At 44.5% G+C, this 20,625-nt stretch overlaps 2 protein-coding genes across 4 annotated transcripts in view; one reads left to right on the plus strand and one right to left on the minus strand.

The window, feature by feature from the left end:
* The first annotated feature begins 4,170 nt into the window (after positions 1-4,170).
* On the plus strand, positions 4,171-11,216 carry LOC119161603 (uncharacterized). 2 transcript variants are annotated; one of them, XM_037414151.2, is made up of 4 exons: positions 4,171-4,329; positions 4,631-4,771; positions 10,847-10,951; positions 11,011-11,216. In XM_037414151.2, the coding sequence occupies exons 2-4, from the start codon at positions 4,673-4,675 to the stop codon at positions 11,122-11,124; spliced, it is 318 nt and encodes a 105-aa protein (XP_037270048.1). In that variant the 5' UTR covers positions 4,171-4,329; positions 4,631-4,672; the 3' UTR covers positions 11,125-11,216. The 2 variants fall into 2 exon arrangements, with proteins under 2 accessions (XP_037270048.1, XP_037270047.1); XM_037414150.2 differs by lacking the exon at positions 4,171-4,329 and adding an exon at positions 4,336-4,474.
* Positions 11,212-20,625, minus strand: part of LOC119161605 (uncharacterized) — a 30,806-nt gene continuing 21,392 nt past the window's right edge. For both annotated transcript variants that reach the window (XR_012887272.1, XR_012887270.1), the window contains one exon: positions 11,212-12,435. The gene's annotated coding sequence lies outside the window, so the exon portion shown is untranslated. The remainder of the gene's footprint in view (positions 12,436-20,625) is intronic.

The following is a 20,625-nucleotide window of genomic DNA, read 5'->3' on the forward strand; positions in this document are numbered from 1 at the left end:
ATGCCCACTCTCACGATCTAGACCTATCGCTTGCGCAGCAACACTATGGAGGGAAGTTTTAGAGTAGGAGAAGCTACATCAGTTGTGACGTCACATGAGATCTGTAGTGACGAGTGTGTTGCGTCCCTTGCGGCGAAACTGTGCGTCCGTCAACACGATGGATGGATGGATGGATGGATGGATGGATGGATGGATGGATGGATGGATGGATGGATGGATGGATGGATGGATGGATGGATGGATGGATGGATGGATGGACGGACGGACGGATGGACGGACGGACGGACGGACGAACGGACGGATGGATGGATGGATGGATGGATGGATGGATGGATGGATGGATGGATGGATGGATGGATGGATGGATGGATGGATGGATGGATGGATATGGCTGTACCCTTTAGATCGGGTGGTGGCTAGTGCCACAAAGCCGTAATACTTAATGAACCAAAAACTAGATTTATTTTTTCCCTTAAATAGTGAGGTTGAGGATTCGTACTTTGCAGCGAAGGGTTCAATTTTCACTCGTGCCTTGACTTTAGCCACCAATCAGATAACCTCCTTCTAGTTAATTCTACCCGCTAAAAGTCTATTTTGCCCTCACTGATCCTAAACCCCAGTGCTTTGAAAAACTCTGCGCCATCAACCTGAACTACAGGGTGAAGACCTTTACAGAACATTATCAAGTGTTCGGCAGTTTCTTCTTCCTCTCCACACGCACTGCATACCGTGTCTACCCCTTCGCATTTGGCCCAATATGTCTTGATTCACAATACTCTTGTCCTGGCCTCCAACAGTAGAGAACTACCCCGAATATTATCATAGATCCTTTCTTTGGCGATTTCCTGCTTAAAAGTTCGATAGATCTCTAGTGCGGACTTCTTAATCATGCCAATTCTCCACATATCAGTATCAGCTTCCTTCACCTTCTATTTAACCGATAAGTCTTTCTGGTTTGGCCCCCCGCTGTTTTTTAAGTATTTACCAGTCAATTTTCTGGTTCGCTTCCTTCATTTTGTATCGACATTCTTCATGTACAAGTAGCCGAAAACCTTCGTAGCCCAACGATTATCCCTATCCCCCATTTCTGTCAATCGCTTCTCAAAGTTTATCTTGCTGCTAGCTTCCCTGCCCTCAAATGATTTCAATCCCATATCACCTTGTACTCCCTGATTTGGTGTATTTCCGTGAGCTCCTAAGGCAAGCCTACCTATTCCACGTTGCTTAATTTCTAATCTTGCTTGAACTTCTGATCTCATGCACAAGACCGCATTGCCGAACGTCAGACCAGGAACCATGACCCCTTTCCATATTCCTCTCACAACATCATACCTATTGTAATTCCACAGTGCCCTGTTTTTCATTACCGCTGCATTCCTGTTACCTTTAGTCGACACATATATTTCGTGTTCCCTTGGTACTCGGCCCCATTATTTATCCATACGCCCAGATATTTGTATTTATATGTTATCTCTAGCGTGACCTCCTGTATTCTAAGCTCACTACCTTCATTGTCATTAAAAATCATGACTGCTGATTTTTTCCTTACTGAATCTGAAATCTAACCTATCTCCTCCCTCATTACCGCAGATGTCCACCAATCTCTGCAAATCTTCCTTGTTGTCGGCAATTAGCACTATATCATCTGCGTACATCAATGCTGGTAGTGCCTATTCAATGAGTTTTCCTTGTTTGACGAAAGAGAGGTTGAAGCTCAGTCCACTTCCCTCTAATTTGGCCTCTAATCCTTGTAGGTACATCATGAATAACAAGGGTGACAGAGGACACCCCTGCCTAAGCCCCCGTTTCACCTCTGTGGGCTTAGATACCTGTTTTTCCCACTTTTAACTACCTTGTTACTTTTATAGATCTCCTTTAAAAAATTAGTGACTACATCTTCCAAGCCTAGTGTGTCCAGTATTCCCCACAATTCCTCTTGAACCACGCTATCGTACGCTCGCTTGATATCCAAAAATGCTAGCCACAGGGGCCTGTGTTCCTTTTCTGCTATTTCGATGCACTGCGTCAGTGAGAACAGATTGTCTTCCAACCTCCTCTGTTTCCGAAACCCATTCTGCAGTTCCCCCAGCACCCCCTCATCCTCTATCTATGCCTGCAGTCTTTCCTTTATAATCTGCATCACCAGCCTGTAGACCACTGATGTCAGTGTTATAGGACGGTAGTTGTTTATGTCAGCTTTGTCCCCCTTTCCTTTATAGATCATGCTCATCCTGCTAAGTTTCCATCCATCGGGAACTTCTCCATCGATTATAATTTTTCTCTCTGCCTCTCTCAAAGCCTGCTTTGACTTCGGACTTAATGTCTTCATCAGCATAATTGGAATGCCATCTGGGCCTGTTGATGTACTACTAGGAACCCTTTTCTCAGCCCTTTACCACTCTTGTTGTGGAAATGGAGCCATTGCGCCACTTGATTCATCCTTGTCTATTGTGGTGCATAAAGCACTTCTGTGTTGAAATTTTTCTGTCACCCTTGTTTTTATATATTCAATAGCTTCATCCCCTTCTAGCCTAGCACCTTCAGCTGTAGTTATAAACCTCTGCTCTAGGCTCGTCTCATTTCTTAGGGAGTTTAGATGGTTCCGAAATTTCGCAGCTGCCTTTCTATCTTTTTTATGTACTTCTGCCAGCCACTGGGCTCCCTTTCTTCTAATCTTTTCATTGATCAGAAGGGATGCATCCTTTCTACAGCTTAGAAAGATTTGGCATTTTCTTTCAACATCACCTGTCGGTTCACCTCGTTGCTTAGCATGTCTGTGTTCCCTAGAGGCTTCCTGACGTTTTGCTATGGCTCTCTTAACTTCCTCATCCCACCAACTTTTGGGTTTGTGTATTCTTTTCCGGGGTGACTTGTCACGTGCCTTAGCAAGCTCTAGCTCAAACAGTCTAATTAGATTCGTGTATGTCCACACTGTTTTATTACTATTATCCCCAGTGATTACTTTCTCAATTTGTTTAGTGGCTATTTCAATTTGCCTTTCTGAATAAAAATTTTCCTGTAGTTGCTCATCTTGTCTCCTTCCCACTTTCACTGCTCTTCCAAAACTTAGCTTGATACGTTTGTGATCACTACCCAGACTTCTGGAGCCACCTTCATCTATGCGCATTCCCCTGAGCTTATCATCCTATGTGACATCAGTGCGTAATCTATCGTCGACTGCAGCCTTCCTACCTCCCATGTTATTTGCCCTTCACACTTCTCGGTACTGTTGCAGATGATCAAATCCAGCCTTTCACACATATCCATGATCATTTTGCCTGTCGGGTCGGTATACCCATCTATATCTTCTATGTGTGCATTCATATCTCCTAGTATAACTATCTCGCACTCTCCTCCTAACTCCTGAATGCCCTTCGATATACACTCTACCATTGCCTCGTTTTCCTCTCTGGCCTTTGCTCCCGTCCACAAGTACACGAAACCAAGGAGTGTCATTTGCCCTGCCACTTTCCCTTTTAGCCATGAATGTTCCTTGCACTCCTGCTTGACCCTTTGCCAGTCTGTACTTTTATGAATGAATGCCCCAATACCTGCCCCCTTTCTGCTGCCTTCTGTTCTATTACAATATTCCCACGCGTAGTCCGCATTGTTAAGAGGTTGTTTTATGTCCCTGAGATGTGTTTCTACAAAACCGTATACCATCGGCCTCTCCCCCCTTAGCTATTCTTCTATCTCTTCCCACTTCAGCCTGTTCCTACCGCCATGCATGTTAATATACCCTATGTCTTAAATGGCTCGGCGCTCATGGCTACGTTTATTTCTACCCCGGACTCTACCTATCTTAGATACTGGTGCCACTTTGGAATCGTATCTGTCCATACCACCTGTCAAAGAGTCTCCCTGGTTGTTTTCCTCGTTACTAGCTATCCTGCACCCCAAGGGGCTCGCTTGCCCGCCAAAAAAGCTACTGCGCGTCCTGCAAGTCGCCATCCCACCTCATGACCTAGCCGCCCATCGAAGTGAATTCTGTCTCGTTGAAAACCACCCCAGCTATGCACCTCTCTGTTTATTTCCACCACCTCAAAGCCTTTCTCTCGACTCATGCGCCATATCTCTTGGTTTGCGTGTACAACCGCTCTTTGCAGGTTGCTATCACACACCACCCATTTGCAGCGCCTCACACGGCAGCCACCAGCGTTCATCCAGTCTGGTGCCTCTAGGAGGCCATAAACGGCACACTAGCATGTATATTCTAAGCATTGTAGTATAACCACATAACTCATTGAAATACTGCGCTAAGGTGCATGCCATGCTCCCGTGTGATTCCTTTGTACACGTGAAAATATAGTTGTTCTCACATTGATTCAGGTATTTGTTTTTTTTTTTCTGTGCAAGCACTGCAGGTTTTCTTCGCATCTGGTTGCAGAGTGGTCGGTGTCGTGTTCAATAGTGTCGTGTGAAGCAGTCTGCTACGCACTAGGAAACGACAAGAATGGCCAGCGTATTGCAAAGAGTAGGGCTCCTTTATCGAGAATCGGAAGAGACGCGTTGTTTACGTGTTTCGACTTCTCGATCGAGAAAAGATGTCAATAGACTCCCGCGGTCATAGGCGTTATCTAGTGTTAAAAGTTTGATTGTTTAGTGTAAAACTGGTGCTATTGTTTTTCAGATATTTCAGCGTCTTTGGGGCAACCAAAACACGCCAGCCACTATGTCGTCTGCATCAAGCTTCATCGAGCAAACGTTGGATAGTAGCCCCGTTGTCATATTTTCGAAGAGATATTGTCCATACTGCATAAAGGCTAAACAAGTAAGTTGATTCGTTACGTCCCAAGTGTGCCCTTTTGGCAGGGGAATGTAATACCAGCGTTACGCGCTCACTGTTTTATAGCTATCGGGCCGAATCGAGTGTTCTGATCGCGATGGGCTCCTAGAAATTTGATCGCTGTCAGGTTTAATTGGGATCAAACGTTCGCCTTGTGAAGTCGGCATGATACATGATCGTTGGACGTAGTGAAGGTCAAAATGCCGACACCTAGGCAACACTGCGATGAAATTGAACGCACACATCAGTTGTGAATATGAAAACCTGCGAAATTATGACAATAAATCATTGCCACGATAAATATATTATGCGTAATCGCTGATACTGTCGTTCAAAGTTGTCATCACTGCCACGTCTACGATTTCTAGGTGCAAATGTTCTTGCTCTTGGGGAGACAACTACCACTTTTGTGTACAAACATTTGGCACTATGCTCTGATCATGCTATCCACCGCCCGCCCATATTAGCCATATTCACGCGTGACGGTGATCTCCGCGTTTGACCCAGTCATACTTGTTTAAACCTGTGTTTTATCTTTTTATAGTTTGAATTGTTTTCTTCATCCACCGAGGTGGCTCAAGAGTGTAAATTGGTGTTGTGTTATAATTTCCTAAATCACACCTGAGGCAGCTGCATTCTGCAAATGGCATAATGTTAAATAATGGTGTTGTAGGGCTAGTGTGTTGTTGGTGTGGCTCATTGACGTAATTCACTGAAGCATGCTTACTATTGAAATTCAGTCATTAATTTTGATGCTGAAGCAATCAGATGAGTATACAGGTGAGGCCCGTAGTCAATGGGGGTGCCTTAGCCCCCCCCCAAACACACACACACAAACACAAAATCCTGGCTACGGCTTGATACAGGTTCATTCAATCCACCTGTACCATGGTATACTGAGTAAACGCATTAAAGCTGCTGGCAGCTAGCACCACATGATGCCTGTGGTACACAGAGTGTTCCACATCCATTACTCCAATAGTACATCAATTTTTTTGGGTGAAGGCGTCTGACCTGTATGTGCTCTACGTTACCTGAAGGCATCAGAGGTGCCGGGAGCTACGACATGATACGTGTTGTACACAAGTTGTTCCATATCCATCACTAGACAGCCTACTTGTATCTGAAACCAAAACCAGGGAAACATGCAAGTTATAATGTCCTTTCATAAAATGTGTTTGCCGTCAGTGTTTCATATTAGATGTGCTTTTTTTTAAAGAACAGAAGTTTATCGCACAAATTAGTCCACTATGATCATTCTAGGGCATTTTGCAAATGTGCAATATTGAATTTTGAGTCTTAAAGGGCCCCTGAACCACCCAGCGGTCGAAATTTAGTTAAGGTGAGGAAGTTGTGCTCGAGTTTACAACGAACACGTAGCCGTGAAAATTTTTCAAAACGATGCCTTAATAGCAGAGTTACATGTGTGTGATGATCGAAACGCGACAATCGCTTCTTTCCCTCTTTCCTACGCTACCCTCTTCCAAAACTGCTTGGCCCCTCCTCTCTGAGTCAGCTGAGTGCCCCTCGTCATCTCGCGTGGCATACGTCACCGATGACGTGCTGTTCGAGACAGCGTCTACTTCCGGTTGCCGTGATCCGCCACTCCGACGGCCCAGCTCGCCGTCAACTGTGTTGTGTGTGTCATCTGGGTGCACTGATAGTTGACTAACCGCTGTTGCTGTCATGCTGGCCCGTGCCCCTACGCTAGCGACTTGGCGGTTGCGTTACGAGCCGCAGATTTCCATTCGCAAGCGGCAACACAACCAAGAACAGCAAGGTGCGCGCAAAGAGCTGTGTGCAGAGTGACCGGATGTCGTCGGTTGTCGTTCGGCCAATCGCAAGCATTGAAATTGGTGACGTCATCGAGTTTCACTGGTGATGTCACGCATGCGGGAATGGCGGTGACCGGAAAGGAGAAGCTATTGTTTTTTCGAAATTGTGGCGCGCCCGCTACCTGTAGCGCTGCGGCTTGTGGCATCGTTGATCGCAACGGCATTCTGCACGCGATGCGCTTGTTTACTTGAAATGTTTGAGAAAATATTGGAGGGTGTTTAGGGGCCCTTTAAAGATATTCATTTTCACTGGCATAACTGAGCTATTGCTAACAATAAATGTTTGCTCAGTAGCTGTAAAGTCAGTACTGAGACCCACCTCCCAGCTATACAGAGCGTGTGTGCTACAAGTTCAGCCTTGCATGCCCCTCTGCTGGCATCATGTCATGTAGGAAAATGTGCCTTCATATTATTTGCAGAAGGAGGACCAAACAATGTACATTTGTGAAGGAAGTGCTATCTTCATAAATGTTGTTCAACTGCCTTACTTTAACGTCTATGCAGCAGTAAATGTAATGTAACTGTGGGCTTTTACTTGTTAAAAGCACAGTATATATATTTGGGGCATGCTGTAGTGAGCAATTGCACATTAAGCTGACAACCTGTGGTTCTTTCACATTCACCTAAATTTGAGTAGACGGGTGGCATTACATTTCACCACCCTCATAATGCAGCTGTTTTGCCAGAAAGTGAACTGGCATCCTTGAGTTTAGTAACATGAAACCTTACTTGCTAAGCTGAGGTCTGCAACAGTGAGATGCTGTGTTTGAATACAAGTTTCTACATTCTGTTGTATAAAAACAAAAAATTACAAAAATGCAGCCATATAGCCAAGTCTGATTCTTCTATGCCAAAAAAGATGAAACATAGCTCAGTTTGGCTATTAATAGTAAAGTCTGGCAACACTGTAGTATAGCATAAAAATCTAGAATTACTAAGAGCAGCTTAATCACAAGATACATTTTGTTTTGTGGAACAAAATCTGCTGTTTAGATGTGAAGCCTATGAACCAGGTAAATCTGAAAATACTAAAATAGAAGCCGTGTTGCAAAGAGTTCTTGCTCCCCATCTAGCAGTCGCCTTCTTGATTTTGCTCACGTTTCTACTTCACATACATGACTGCCTCACGGCTCTTATGGTTATTTGGGTGAGTGTAGTAACTTATTTGAAGTCACTGGTGGGTTTCCTGTCGTGGGCAATTGTACTATATCACAGTTTGTGGCAGCTCTGCAGTTTTATTACACACATAGGCATTTATTCTTTCTCTGTATTGCAGTAGTTATAAAAACATATTTTACATCTATCATAGTGGATAATTAGTAGTTTGTACATCTCAAAGACCAGCACAATCTCGGTAGCTGCCTTGAGCCAGTTCTGTTCCGTTTGCCTTTAAAAAGTGACTTTACTTCTCAGCAGTGAGACATATAAAAATTTACATGGTTGGATGTCAATAGCTGTAGATGGGTAGTGTTGTACCCATGTCAGTTTCTGATGCAGAGGCGTATGACACAATTGTTTATGTCCATTCAGGCCCACTTTCTAGTACACATAAATCCTGAAACATGCAACACCTTGAAAGGCCCCTAAATTAGTTTGAGCTTGAAATTTGAGAATGTGTTACATAGTGGCAGATGTATTCCATTATGTGATGAACGTACAGCTGGAAGTTTTTTAAGTTATACCACAATAGGCTACATGCGCCTCCAATGGTGGTGCTCCGAATGCTGCTGCAGTGGTGTGAGCAAATGGACTTGCCTTTTTTACTGTGCTCAATCCAACTTGCATGGATATATTTTCCCTCCTTTGATCACACTCTGTGTGCTTGGGCAGCATGGCATTTTTTGCTTACAACTGTATTTCTATGCATTATTACAAATTCCAGCTCTAGGAAGTCAACAGACATCTATATTAATTGTATCTCCTGCATTCCCACTGCTGTCCTGGTGAAGGATAGGCTCTTGTGACTGTGTAGTGCAACTCCTTGGGCCAGCTAATGATAAACAACATGTGTAAAGAAGTAAATTTCATACCGGTCGGCTTCTAAACAAAGCACAGTTTTAGGCTCATCTGGAAAAGTTGTGTGTAAAACGGGCAGAATTTAATTGAATACAAGGTTTATATTTGAAATTTATATTATACTTATATTTCTCTTGTATTTATAGTCATACAATTTTATGTATGTAAAACTTTTGCTTACAAGAACAATCTCATAATTCTACTAACGAGCAGGTCATCTCAAATATTAATTAGACAATGCTCCATAATTTTATGCACTGGTCACATGCTTTGTACAATTTTCTCAGAAATAAATCTTAGGTTCAATAAAAGAGCTTTCTTGTATATTGATCAGATTATAATACTAGATTGCTTTACAGGTTATATGCAAGAACGTTGTGTGTGGAAAAAAAAAAATCTGCCAACACTACCCCACATCTCCTTTTCTCGCAGTGTGTAGTGCTAGAGCTAATTAATCAGTCATGTACAAGCAAGCCAGAACTTCTTGACACTTTTTTTTTTTTCAAGCACCCTTTGGCCACAATCGTCTTGTGCACTGCTAAATGCCATATATGTTTGTTTTAACTTCAAATATGTATGATGCCCATAGCGATTACTTAGTTTATGAATGGCATCTAAGATCATTCATGGTTTAGCTAATGTGTTCTTGAGCACAATAACTCTTCAAAAACAGGCTGGCGAATCATTAAAAATGTGCGACGGTCACAGAACAGTCGTGACAAAAAAGCTCGTGCTGTCACACATGTACAGTTCTCACAAATTCAAATGTGACATCAAATTTTTTTACTATGATGGTTGGCATTAGCAATTGCTTGAGATAGCCACGCCACGTCACAATGAATCTTGTCCCTAAAGATAATGTTGGCTCTGATCTACGTGTTTGAGTCAAAATGATACCAATATAACTCTAACTGAATATGGTGAAAAGGAAGAGTGCGCCCAGAGTTGTTCTGCTTCGATCTCTGAGTACTGTACACACTGATTGCTAGATGACACCAGGGGCAACCAACAGTAAGTGTGCAGTTGACTACAACCAGCATTATTTTGCGGTGCATAGTGTTGTTGAACATTCTGTAGTAACTGTTCTACAAGTGTGCTGAATGATGTTTTCATAACTTGACCAGGGCAGCTTAAAGTCCCTAGATTTTTCCTTTTTACCTATGTAGCGACAACTGTCTCATTTCCTGACTCTCTCTCACATGCAGCCTGCATGTGCTGCTATGTTCTTCATAACCTGAAAGACTTACAAAGCCATGTATGCTAGCCACACACCTTTCAGCGGACAATATGCAAACGCAATATGCGTTTATCTCACTGCAAATCCACCATTATTCTTTTTCACGTATCACTGGAAAAAATTTAGGGAGACAATGGCTACCAAAAACATACTTCACCCAATGAGATTTGTCGGCCCTTCTTCAATGGTTATCACTACTTAACAAAGTAGATAAAAACAATTTAGGGACTGTGGGGCAGCCTTCGCACAGTAAGAACTCATGAAATGCAGCTGTACCATCTGTCTCATTATGCCCAAAGGGGTGCCACTCAAAGATCTCTAGGCTGATAGCAAGGTAACGGGCATTCAGCGATTGACCATACGACCGCTTTGATTTCTCACTCGCCTTCACTACTCTTGTTCTCTCTGCATGCTCCAAGTAGTACAGCGAGAGCTGTAGGCTGGAGTCCAAGTATCCATGCAAAATAGAGATCCAAAAGTGTTTCTCTATTATTATCAGACTCTGCACAGCACTGGCTGAATAGAACGCTTTCAGAAGGATAACTGGCCCATTATGTGTGAGCTCCCTTCCATTTTGAGAAGATAGTTAGTTATCCTGTCTCCCTTATGTTAACCAACCAGTAGCTTTTACCCTGATGATGCCGTAGACTGCTGCTATTATGACGTGTAATAAAAGTAGGGTAAAAGGCAGTGAATTTTTTCCGTGCAGCTTTCATGTTGTGTACAGCACAAGAACAGGTGATTATCATAGTATTCTGCAGTTTTCTTTATTTATTTATTTTGTTTATTTGTTTATATTTATTTAAAATGCACAAAAATGAGATAGCTTGGGGCCCTTTATCATATGCATTGTGAGCAACCAGTCACACCCTGCTTATGCTTAGTTTACACTGGATGCTAGTTAATGATGTCTTATTTAGTATGAGTAATGTATGTTGCTTCTAAACGTGTGTGGTGTCCGATCTATTACAGGTATTTGACGATCTTCAGGTATCTTATCACACTGTTGAGCTTGACGGTAGGGCAGATGGCAGTGACATACAGAAAGTTTTGAAGCAAATGACTGGTGCCAGCACGGTAAGATAGCATAATTTTGCCTAGTATTGATGCAACTGACATAACTTCACCTATTTTAGGTCCCTAGGGTGTTTGTGAACAAGCAGTGCCTGGGTGGTTGCAGTGACTTGGAAGAAATGTATGAGAACAACAAGCTACAAACACTACTCAAGTCAAATGGATTGCTGCAATGAAATTTGACTTAAGGATGGCAGTGTATGGGTGTGCTCAATATTTAAAAAAATATGTAATAAATACTTTGAATAAAATAGTCACCAATGTGCCATTTAGTAAATTTTATTTCTCCTCAAAACTATAGCTATTCGATACATACTCTCAATCCATATATATAACTTATCGTAGGAAGACTACATAAATAACAAACATATTACAAGCACTATGAGTCAGCTCAAGGGGAATAAGTACCATTCATTCCCTTCGAGCTTACTCATATTGCTTGTCAATAAAAATTCTCAAAACTTTAAACAAGGTAGCTTTTGTCCACTACGCTAATCCATGCACAATAATGTGTGTTCTGTCCTTGCTGCGATTGTTACATACAGTGTAACATTTTATGTATTTGGCCGTGGCCAGACTAGACTGCAGACTCTACACGTTTTTGTGCAGTGTCTCCCCTTCTCCCTGCCACCACGAACCACCTTAAATGCTACACTGTGCGTAACAATTGTAGCGAAGATGATACACACTGCCATGGTGCATGAATTAGTGAATTGCAGAACAGCCACCTTGAAGGTCTTGCAACTCTTCTATGTTGCTTATAGTTCACCTGAAGTAGAAATCTTAGCACAGCAACATTTGTAGTACTATTTGGCAGCAAATACTTATTTGTGGCTCTACGCCAGAGACCCCTCCCTTCGGTGTCCGAGCAAAAATGAGGCTTTAGAAAATGGTTTGGCACTGACTATATTGTGCCTACAAATTGCTATCTCTGTCATTTGTACCTATACTGTACTTTCATATTCTGAACATACTTGATGAGGCACTTTTTGTTTTGAAAGCTCATTAAGTTATTTCTTCAAGAGATGGCAGCATTGGCAGATACTGCTGCTAATGGCACTATACCTGAATTTGCATTCACAATGTTATTTAGGCACTCGAGGGCCCTTCACCATCAGCTTGCACCATTTAAAGGGATCATGACATGGTTAAACTACCAATCCCAGTTTATCATTGCAACTGAAAATAGAGGGTTTGACATTGTTGGTCACACACAAAAGATTGGTATTTATATGCTCATTGTACCTTATAATTTCAGCTTGAAAGCACTGCTCCAAATCTCAACAGTCGGCATGGACTGTTGAACTTCATGAAACGAACTGCTGTGTTGCCTGCTTTGAAACAGTGTTGTACAGCATTGGATGTATCGTGGCGCACTCTTCACACGTTCTGATGCCCAAGAGCACCGCAAGGGCATCACCATTGAACTATGTCCACTGTTTCTTATTCTGTACAATAAGATTATGCAGTGGACCACCGAGATGCACCTGGGAAAACAAAGTGATAAATGGTGGTTACAATCACTTCCTGTTTTACAGGTTCCAAAAGCATGGCTTTTGAAAGTGCTGCCTGTTACCGACAGAGTCATTTAAGGCAATAAGAGTTAAATATGTCATTTATTGTGCTTGCCACTATGACATACAGTTCCACCACCACATTAAAATAGTCAAACACAATGATTTAATAGCACTAAACACACTCAATTTTGCTAACTTGCTGTGGAATGTGTACTGTTTAACATAAAATGTACGATACAAGCTCGAAATATTAGTGTTTTGGCTCCTTTAGTTACTCCTCCCTATCCTTTTGTTTTTCTTTTCCTCTTCTTCCTTGAGAAAAATGTCATCAGAAGCTGTCTGCATCGGCCGTAGATGCACAACTGCACGTTACTCCCAACATGGATATTTGAGATAAAAAGGCAACAAACTGTGTGAGCTCCTTACTGCAGGTACATTATTTCGTGTGGGATAGGGGGCATATTTCTTTTTTTTTTTAAACAAAGCTTCTCAAGCTATGGGTCATTCCCTCGATTGATATTGCCACCAGCACGTAGTGGGTCGACAGCAAGAGCGGCTCTCAATCTGGAGGAAAAAGAAGATCGCGTGTCTTCTCTGCTCGAGAGCCAGCCACGACTGACGCATCGTCCTAGAGCTAGCTACCCGGTCGTTCAATAAATCCCCCCAGTACTTGTGACTCATCGTGACAAACTGGTGGAAGGTGCTGGGTAGCCTCACGGATGCTGCAGACCCCCCCAGGAAGCCGTAATACGAGTCCAGTGCCAGTCAACACTCCCGTGCATCGGACCAGCCGCCGAATCAAGGGATTGCCTCCGGAAGTCAACGATACTGCTCCCACCACGTCAACAAACATGACCAGCACTTCGGTACAAACCTTGGCAACCAGCACGGGAAGCACGTCGCCGAACCGCTATACGTTGGAAAGCCCACGAGCACCGCCGACGTTCCATGGTACGGAGCGCGAAGACGTTGAGGACTGGTTGGCGGACTTCGAGCGCGTAGCCAACTTGAATCAGTGGGATGACGCGGCGAAACTGGGTCGTGTCTACTTCTATCTCGAAGACGGGGCTCGCACGTGGTATCAAAATCGAGAGGAGCAGCTGACGACGTGGCCCGAATTCTGTCGTAGACTTCTGCAGACATATGCCAGCGCCGACCGCCAAGAAAGAGCTGAGCGAGCTATTCTTGCCCGCGTCCAGTCGCCAAACGAAACTGTGACCGCGTACGTCGAAGACATGACGCGTCTCTTCCGACGGGCAGATTCAAGAATGACGGAGGACAAGAAGTTGCGTCACTTGATGCGTGGTGTCAAGGACCAGCTTTTCGCCGGCCTCGTGCGAAGCCCTCCAAAGACGGTCGCGGAGTTCTTGTCTGAAGCCGTGACAATGGAAAAAATGCTACAACAGCGATCAAACCAATACGACAGGCAAGTCAGTGGCATGTCCACTGCTGACATTTTCGCCGCCGCTGGGACCAGCAATGACTCCTTACGTGAACTCATCCGTAATATCGTACGTGAAGAGTTGCAAAAGGCTGGTGTAACACCTCATCCTACGGTTAGCTCTATTGCAACTGTGATCAAGGATGAGCTGCAGCAGGCCCTCCGGGACACTTTGCCTCCTGATACAGCTGCATCAGCTCCTGCTGAATACCACCGTGGGACAACCTACGCGGAAGCCTTGAAGCGCCCTGCTGCATCGCCGCCATTGTTCGTTCATCCTGTCCCTGCAGTTTCACTCGAGTCAGCGCAGCACATACCATACTACGAAGGCACGTACACGCCACGGCCCCTGCCCTTTGTCCGTGGTGCTTCTGTCGCCCATCGTTCGGTGCAACCACGTTCGAGCAGCACCTTCACCGCCTGCGCAGCGTGCTGGAGGCTATCCGATCGGCGGACCTCACATTAAAACCACAGAAATGCCACTTCGGCTATAAAGAACTAAAATTTCTTGGACATGTAGTTAGCGCCGAAGGAATCCGTCCCGATCCGGACAAGCTTGCCGCTGTTGCCGAATTACCAGCTCCTGTCGATAAGAAAGCCGTCCGGCGCTTCCTTGGTTTGTGCGCCTACTATCGCCGATTCATTCATGGCTTTTCACAAATAGCAGAACCTCTGACTCGTCTCACAAGGGACGACACGCCGTTTGTCTGGGAAAACGAGCAACAAGCAGCTTTTGATGAGCTGCGACAGCGCATGCAATCAGCGCCCGTTCTTGCTCATTTCGACGATGATGCTGACACGGAGGTCCATACCGACGCTAGTAACATTGGGCTCGGTGCAGTGCTCGTTCAGCGTCAAGAGGACATCGAAAGAGTGATAGCCTACGCCAGCCGCTCTCTATCCCGTGCCGAGGCGAATTATTCCACTACGGAGAAAGAGTGCCTCGCAGTCGTGTGGGCAATCGCCAAGTTCCGCCCTTACCTTTATGGTCGTCCCTTCAAGATAGTGACGGACCACCACGCCCTCTGCTGGTTGGCAAGCCTGCGCGACCCTTCAGGACGGCTAGCACGGTGGAGCTTGCGGCTGCAGGAATTTGACGTCACCATCGTCCATAAGTCCGGCCGTAAGCATGAAGACGCTGACACACTGTCACGCGCACCCCTTCTTGTCGTCAGTCAGGATGCAGAGGAAGACGAAGGCTTTCTGGGCGCCATTAGCTCATCAGACTTGAGTAAACGGCAGCGGGATGACGCAGAGATTCGTCCGATCATCGATCATTTAGAGGGCCAGGACACAATCATACCACGTCATTTATTCCGCTCGTTGCCATCGTTCTGCCTTCGAGATGGTGTGCTGTACAAGAAGAACGCTCGTTCGAACAACCGTGCCTACCTCCTGGTGGTTCCTCTAGACATGCGAGACGACGTCCTCTTCGCTTGCCATGACGAACCCACATCCGGTCATCTGGGCTACTCACGGACACTTGCCAGAGTGAGTGAGAGGTACTATTGGCCAGGACTTTCGGCAAGCGTCAAGAAGTACGTCAAGAGCTGTCGGGAATGTCAGCGCTGAAAGCAACCATCTGTTAAGCCAGCTGGTTTGCTTCAGCCCATTGAAGCACCTTGCACGCCATTCGACCAAGTCGGCATGGACATTCTCGGGCCATTTCCCCTGTCTGCGGACAGCAACAAATGGGTGATCGTCGCGACCGACTATTTGACACGCTACGCTGAAACCCAAGCGATCCCACGAGCCACGGCTTCTGAGGTAGCACAATTTTTCATGCGCCACATCGTGTTACGACACGGTGCTCCTTCCAGTGTAATAACGGACAGAGGGACGGCATTCACGGCGCAGCTTACGGACGAAGTTTTCAAACTGAGCAACACCAGACACCGAAGGACAACTGCGTACCACCCGCAAACCAACGGACTTACCGAGCGACTGAATAAGACCCTCGCAGGCATGATCTCAATGTACATCGACGTACAGCACAAAACATGGGACCGGATCTTACCTTACGTGACCTTCGCGTATAATACCGCCGTGCAAGAGACCACGCGATTCACGCCATTTCGGCTTCTCTACGGCCGCGAAGTACAGACCATGCTAGACTCCATGCTACCGTATCAAGACGAAGACGAGTTGGCAACTGACGCCGAAGAATTCGCAGAGCGTGCTGAGGAAGCCCGGCAGCTCGCGCGACTGCACATCGGCCAGCAACAGCAGGCAGACGCACGACGCTATAATACCCGCCACAGAGAAGTGTTTTACAGCCCCGGAGATCAAGTTTGGGTGTGGACGCCCGTCCGCCGCCGTGGCCTTAGTGAAAAGTTGCTGAGCCGGTACTTTGGCCCATATAAAGTGTTACGCCGCGTCAGTGACGTGAACTATGAAGTGGTTCCGGACTCAACACCCCATGCACGGAGTAGGACACGGCTGAGGCCGGACGTCGTTCATGTGTTGCGCATGAAACCATTTATTGCGCGTTGCTCGTAACTTTTCCTTTACCGTACAGCATCCTTTGTGTTTTTTTTTGTTTATTTGTGTGAACTTGCTTTCTCGTTCATTGACGTTTCTTATTTTGGCATGCTCTTCAATCTTTACTTTCACTTTATCCGAATTTCCAATTTCTTTTTCACGTGCCTATGTTGTAGCATCGCGGTGATGCTATGTACTTTTCTTTCCTCTTTTTGGGACTTGTTTTTTTTTTCTTTTCGGAAGGGGGGATAATGCCACCAGCACGTAGTGGGTCGACAGCAAGAGCGGCTCTCAATCTGGAGGAAAAAGAAGATCGCGTGTCTTCTCTGCTCGAGAGCCAGCCACGACTGACGCATCGTCCTAGAGCTAGCTACCCGGTCGTTCAATAAATCCCCCCAGTACTTGTGACTCATCGTGACAATATGTAGGGCTTAACATCCCAAAACCACCATGTGATTATGAGAAGCGCTGTAGTGGAGGGCTCCCGAAATTTCAACCTCCTGGGATTATTTAACGTGCACCCAAATCTCGGCACACGGGCCTACAGCATTTTCGATGGAGGCGAAAATGCAGCCGCTGTAGCCGGATTCGATCCCGTGACTCGCTGGTCAGTAGCCGAGTGCCTTAGTATGTAATAATAGTATGTAGTAGTAATAGTAGTATGTAGCCATCTCTAATTTATGAATTGGTCAATAGATGGCATTCTGTGTATATGTCCTTGGAAATAATACTACTATGGCATTAGTGGTTTTCGTATAGTTCACGATTTCGTATAGTTGACGGGTGGACAGACAGACACAAACGGGCGGATGCACAGACATACGGATGGAAGCATGGACGTTTTGCCCCACTCATCATCACTCATCCTCATTTAGTAAACAGGCAAGTTTTGATGTGATAGATACACTACTTGCCCATTGTGATGGGACAAATGTATTAAAGCGGCCCTTAATGCATTTCAAAGCCCTATTTTCTATTTGCCCATTGCATAGATTGAAGGATGGACATATCGATACAGCAAGAACGGTATTGATAGGTGCATGTGGTCTGAAGGTATTCAGTTCAGAAATTACAAAATGCACAAGAAGGAAGAGACAGCCCTCAACATGAATTTTGTGAAGCCAGATGTCTTCACTTCTCTCGCCCTCTATGTAATGCCGTGCTGCCACTGGCAGAACTCAAAGCACAAAGACACTTTAAATTGAACAATCATTGTAATAAGAAGCTGTTTATTGAATTTAGGACTCTGCACCACATAAGCTAATATATTGCTAGCCCAAACATCTCGTATAATTCACTCGACAGCCAAGGAATGCCTACTTTCGATATTCTAAATATTCATAGAATATTGCTGTTTCTGGTTAAATGTCTACTTGATGTCTAGTAGAAGTTCAGAAAATAAAAGTAACCACTGTCTTTATATGAGGGGCATTTTTTTAAATGGGCCGAATCCGGAATCAAAACTAGCTCAAATAGGGCTGTATTGGCAGATAACTGCTATTAAAGGGGCCATGACACTGTCACACACCAAATTGTGGTTGTCAGCGAAAAATAGAAGAGGGCCTACTGTGTCTGTATATGTATAAAAATGGACTGTAAAAGAACGTTTCATGTACAGGACACAGTAGGCCTTCTATTTTTCGCCGATAACCACAATTTGGTGGGTGACCATGTCATGGCCCCTTTAATAGCAGTTATCTGCCTAAACAGAGTGCCACGTAAAGAGATATGCAATGCTTGTATTGAAAAATTTTTTTTTTTCCACAACGGCTTACCTTTCACGACATTCCAACAGGACATGGTGGATACTAAGTCTTTTGCCTCATCTATCACACAATAGAGGCTGATCGCCGGTTAGCAGTAAACTGTGTGTACTATAATTGTGCCTATCGTGATGTACCACAAGACAGCGCTTCTTCAATTGGTTGGTCATGGCCTATGCTTAAATTCTTGTTTGTTAAAAATTTCAAAAGTCAAGGTTGTTAAAAATTTCAATTTCTTGATTTTGTTGCCGGTGGGTTATTAGTTTTTTCTGCAAGTATGGCATTGGACCTGGTCTAGTGCAGGGACAGCTATGGATGGTGTTTATGCTTGCACTCAATAATGTATCAGTTCTGTAATTATTATTAGACCTGTGCAAATCGCAAAGAGAGCCCCTAGAAAGTACCAGCAATAAACCGCCCCCACCATCAGCAACCACCTTGACATGGAGTCTGTCACGTCATAAGCTTCATGAAGTGGAGCTGCCGTCTTCTACATAAGTTTCAGCCTCTGCAAACCGTTAAATTTTCTATGTCAAACTTAAGAAAGCTTTAACAGCTCAGTTGCACGTAAAGCTGTGTGCCGCTACCAATTTTTGCTCACGCCATTCCAAAGCCCAAATAAATTTATTTTGTATTAACACATTATGCTGTTCCTACGGATAAAATTTCATGAGTGCTAGCGAGAAACACTGCTGAAGCATAAATGAAACAAGCTGCCCATCTCCATCGCACGGAGGGTGAATGCGATTACACCAATACGGGTGCATAGCCTACCATTGATTGCTCCTTGACCGCAAAGGAAGCCCTGTATGTATTTTGCTGGACGAAGGAGTATGAAGATACACTCAGGTAGGAGGCTGCGAAGCTCAATCCACACCTGTAAACTTTGATTATAAGGGCGGGGTCCCGAAGGCTTGGATGCGCTGACGTACGCCCTATTTCAGCAAGCATCGACGAACAGCTCGTTTACCCTTCTACACACTATCGTATCGCTCTACGAACCCTGCTTTTTTACTAGGAGCAGCCATACCCGTATCCCCACGCACTAGCGCTTTATGGTTTCGCGAGATCAGATGAAAAAGTGTTAGCTCCAGCCTAGAGATAGAGAGAAAGAAGAGGAAGGTCGGGAGGTTAACCAGATATTGGCACCCGGATTGCTACCAAGCAATTGAGAGTGGGCAATAGCAACAAAAAAGCGGGTATAGAGAGAGAGAAAAAAAAAATTCACAGCATATCCACGAGTGAATGATGATGAGTGGGCAAATTTCTTGAGGGAATCATTAGTAAACGGTGAATCTTTCGTGTAATTAGCCCAGTCGATCATCATTTAAAGACGTGAGAAACACTGTCTGTGTACATATACAAATCAACTTCTATTTGTTCTTAGAGGCGATGGATGGCTTGCAATGTCCCTTCATTATGACGGCTTATAGTCCGAGAAATGAAGAATGAGCGGTTCCTGTATTGATTGTAGTGAAAAATTTGCAAATACTAGGTTTATGCATGTTCCCCGGATCGTGGTAGGTTTCATATGGTCAAACGATATACATCTGAGTGCATATCTAGAAGTATCAATGTTGGACAAGCCAATTATTGGTCGTGTCCGCGATATCCAAGTTAATATAACCAACCAGTACGAACAGGGCATTCTTGTACTTTGTATTGAACTCTTTCAATGCTGTGTCTATGTATTTCTTAAAGGCGCACTGACATCAAATTTCAAGATCAAGATGTTGCTATCATTCGATCGCTTAATATGCATAGGTCTTCTTAGCCAAATTAAAACGACACCCGTCGCGTGCGTGGAAGCTATTTTAATTCGATGTCAAACAGCGTAGAAAAGCCAAGGAAAAAAAACAGAATAGACTGCGCTGCGACATTGACACTAGTGCTACGTGTTCGGTGTGATACATTCCACAAATACCATCCTGAAAGACGATGCCCTAGTAGCGATGAAGTGTACGATCCGAGTGTTCTTATCGTGGCTCCAAAGTGCAGAAACGCACTCGCTCGCTGCGTCTGATCTTCGTCGCACCGGTTAAATGATTTCGTGAAATTATCAAGATAAAAACCACCTTTAGAAGAACGGCGAAATAAACTAGCATGATTAAACGTGTGCTTCTTGGCCAGCATGTCGGGGAGTCATTGTGAGTTGCAGATGAGTTGCAGTCGTCTAGTTCTAAGCACGAAAAAAGCACAATAGGGGTGTCTTTTCATATCACATATCTGTTGCACATCAACACAACTACAAGCTATCAAAAGTGGAACAGCATATAGTCATATATTATCGCTAACAAGTAACACGCAGGTATCGTTGAATTTTAGTTTATCTGTAGACTTTTCGTCCACGTAAAAGTAGTAATACCGTGTTAACCGCAAGAGAGGCTAGATGGGTAGTGCCATCTGGAGGAGCAAAAAATAACCTGGTGAACAGTAAACGTATTCTATTTCTACGCAGATGCTCATTAATTATAG

This window comes from Rhipicephalus microplus, chromosome X, assembly GCF_043290135.1.
Source record: "Rhipicephalus microplus isolate Deutch F79 chromosome X, USDA_Rmic, whole genome shotgun sequence".
Lineage (NCBI taxonomy): Eukaryota > Metazoa > Arthropoda > Arachnida > Ixodida > Ixodidae > Rhipicephalus > Rhipicephalus microplus.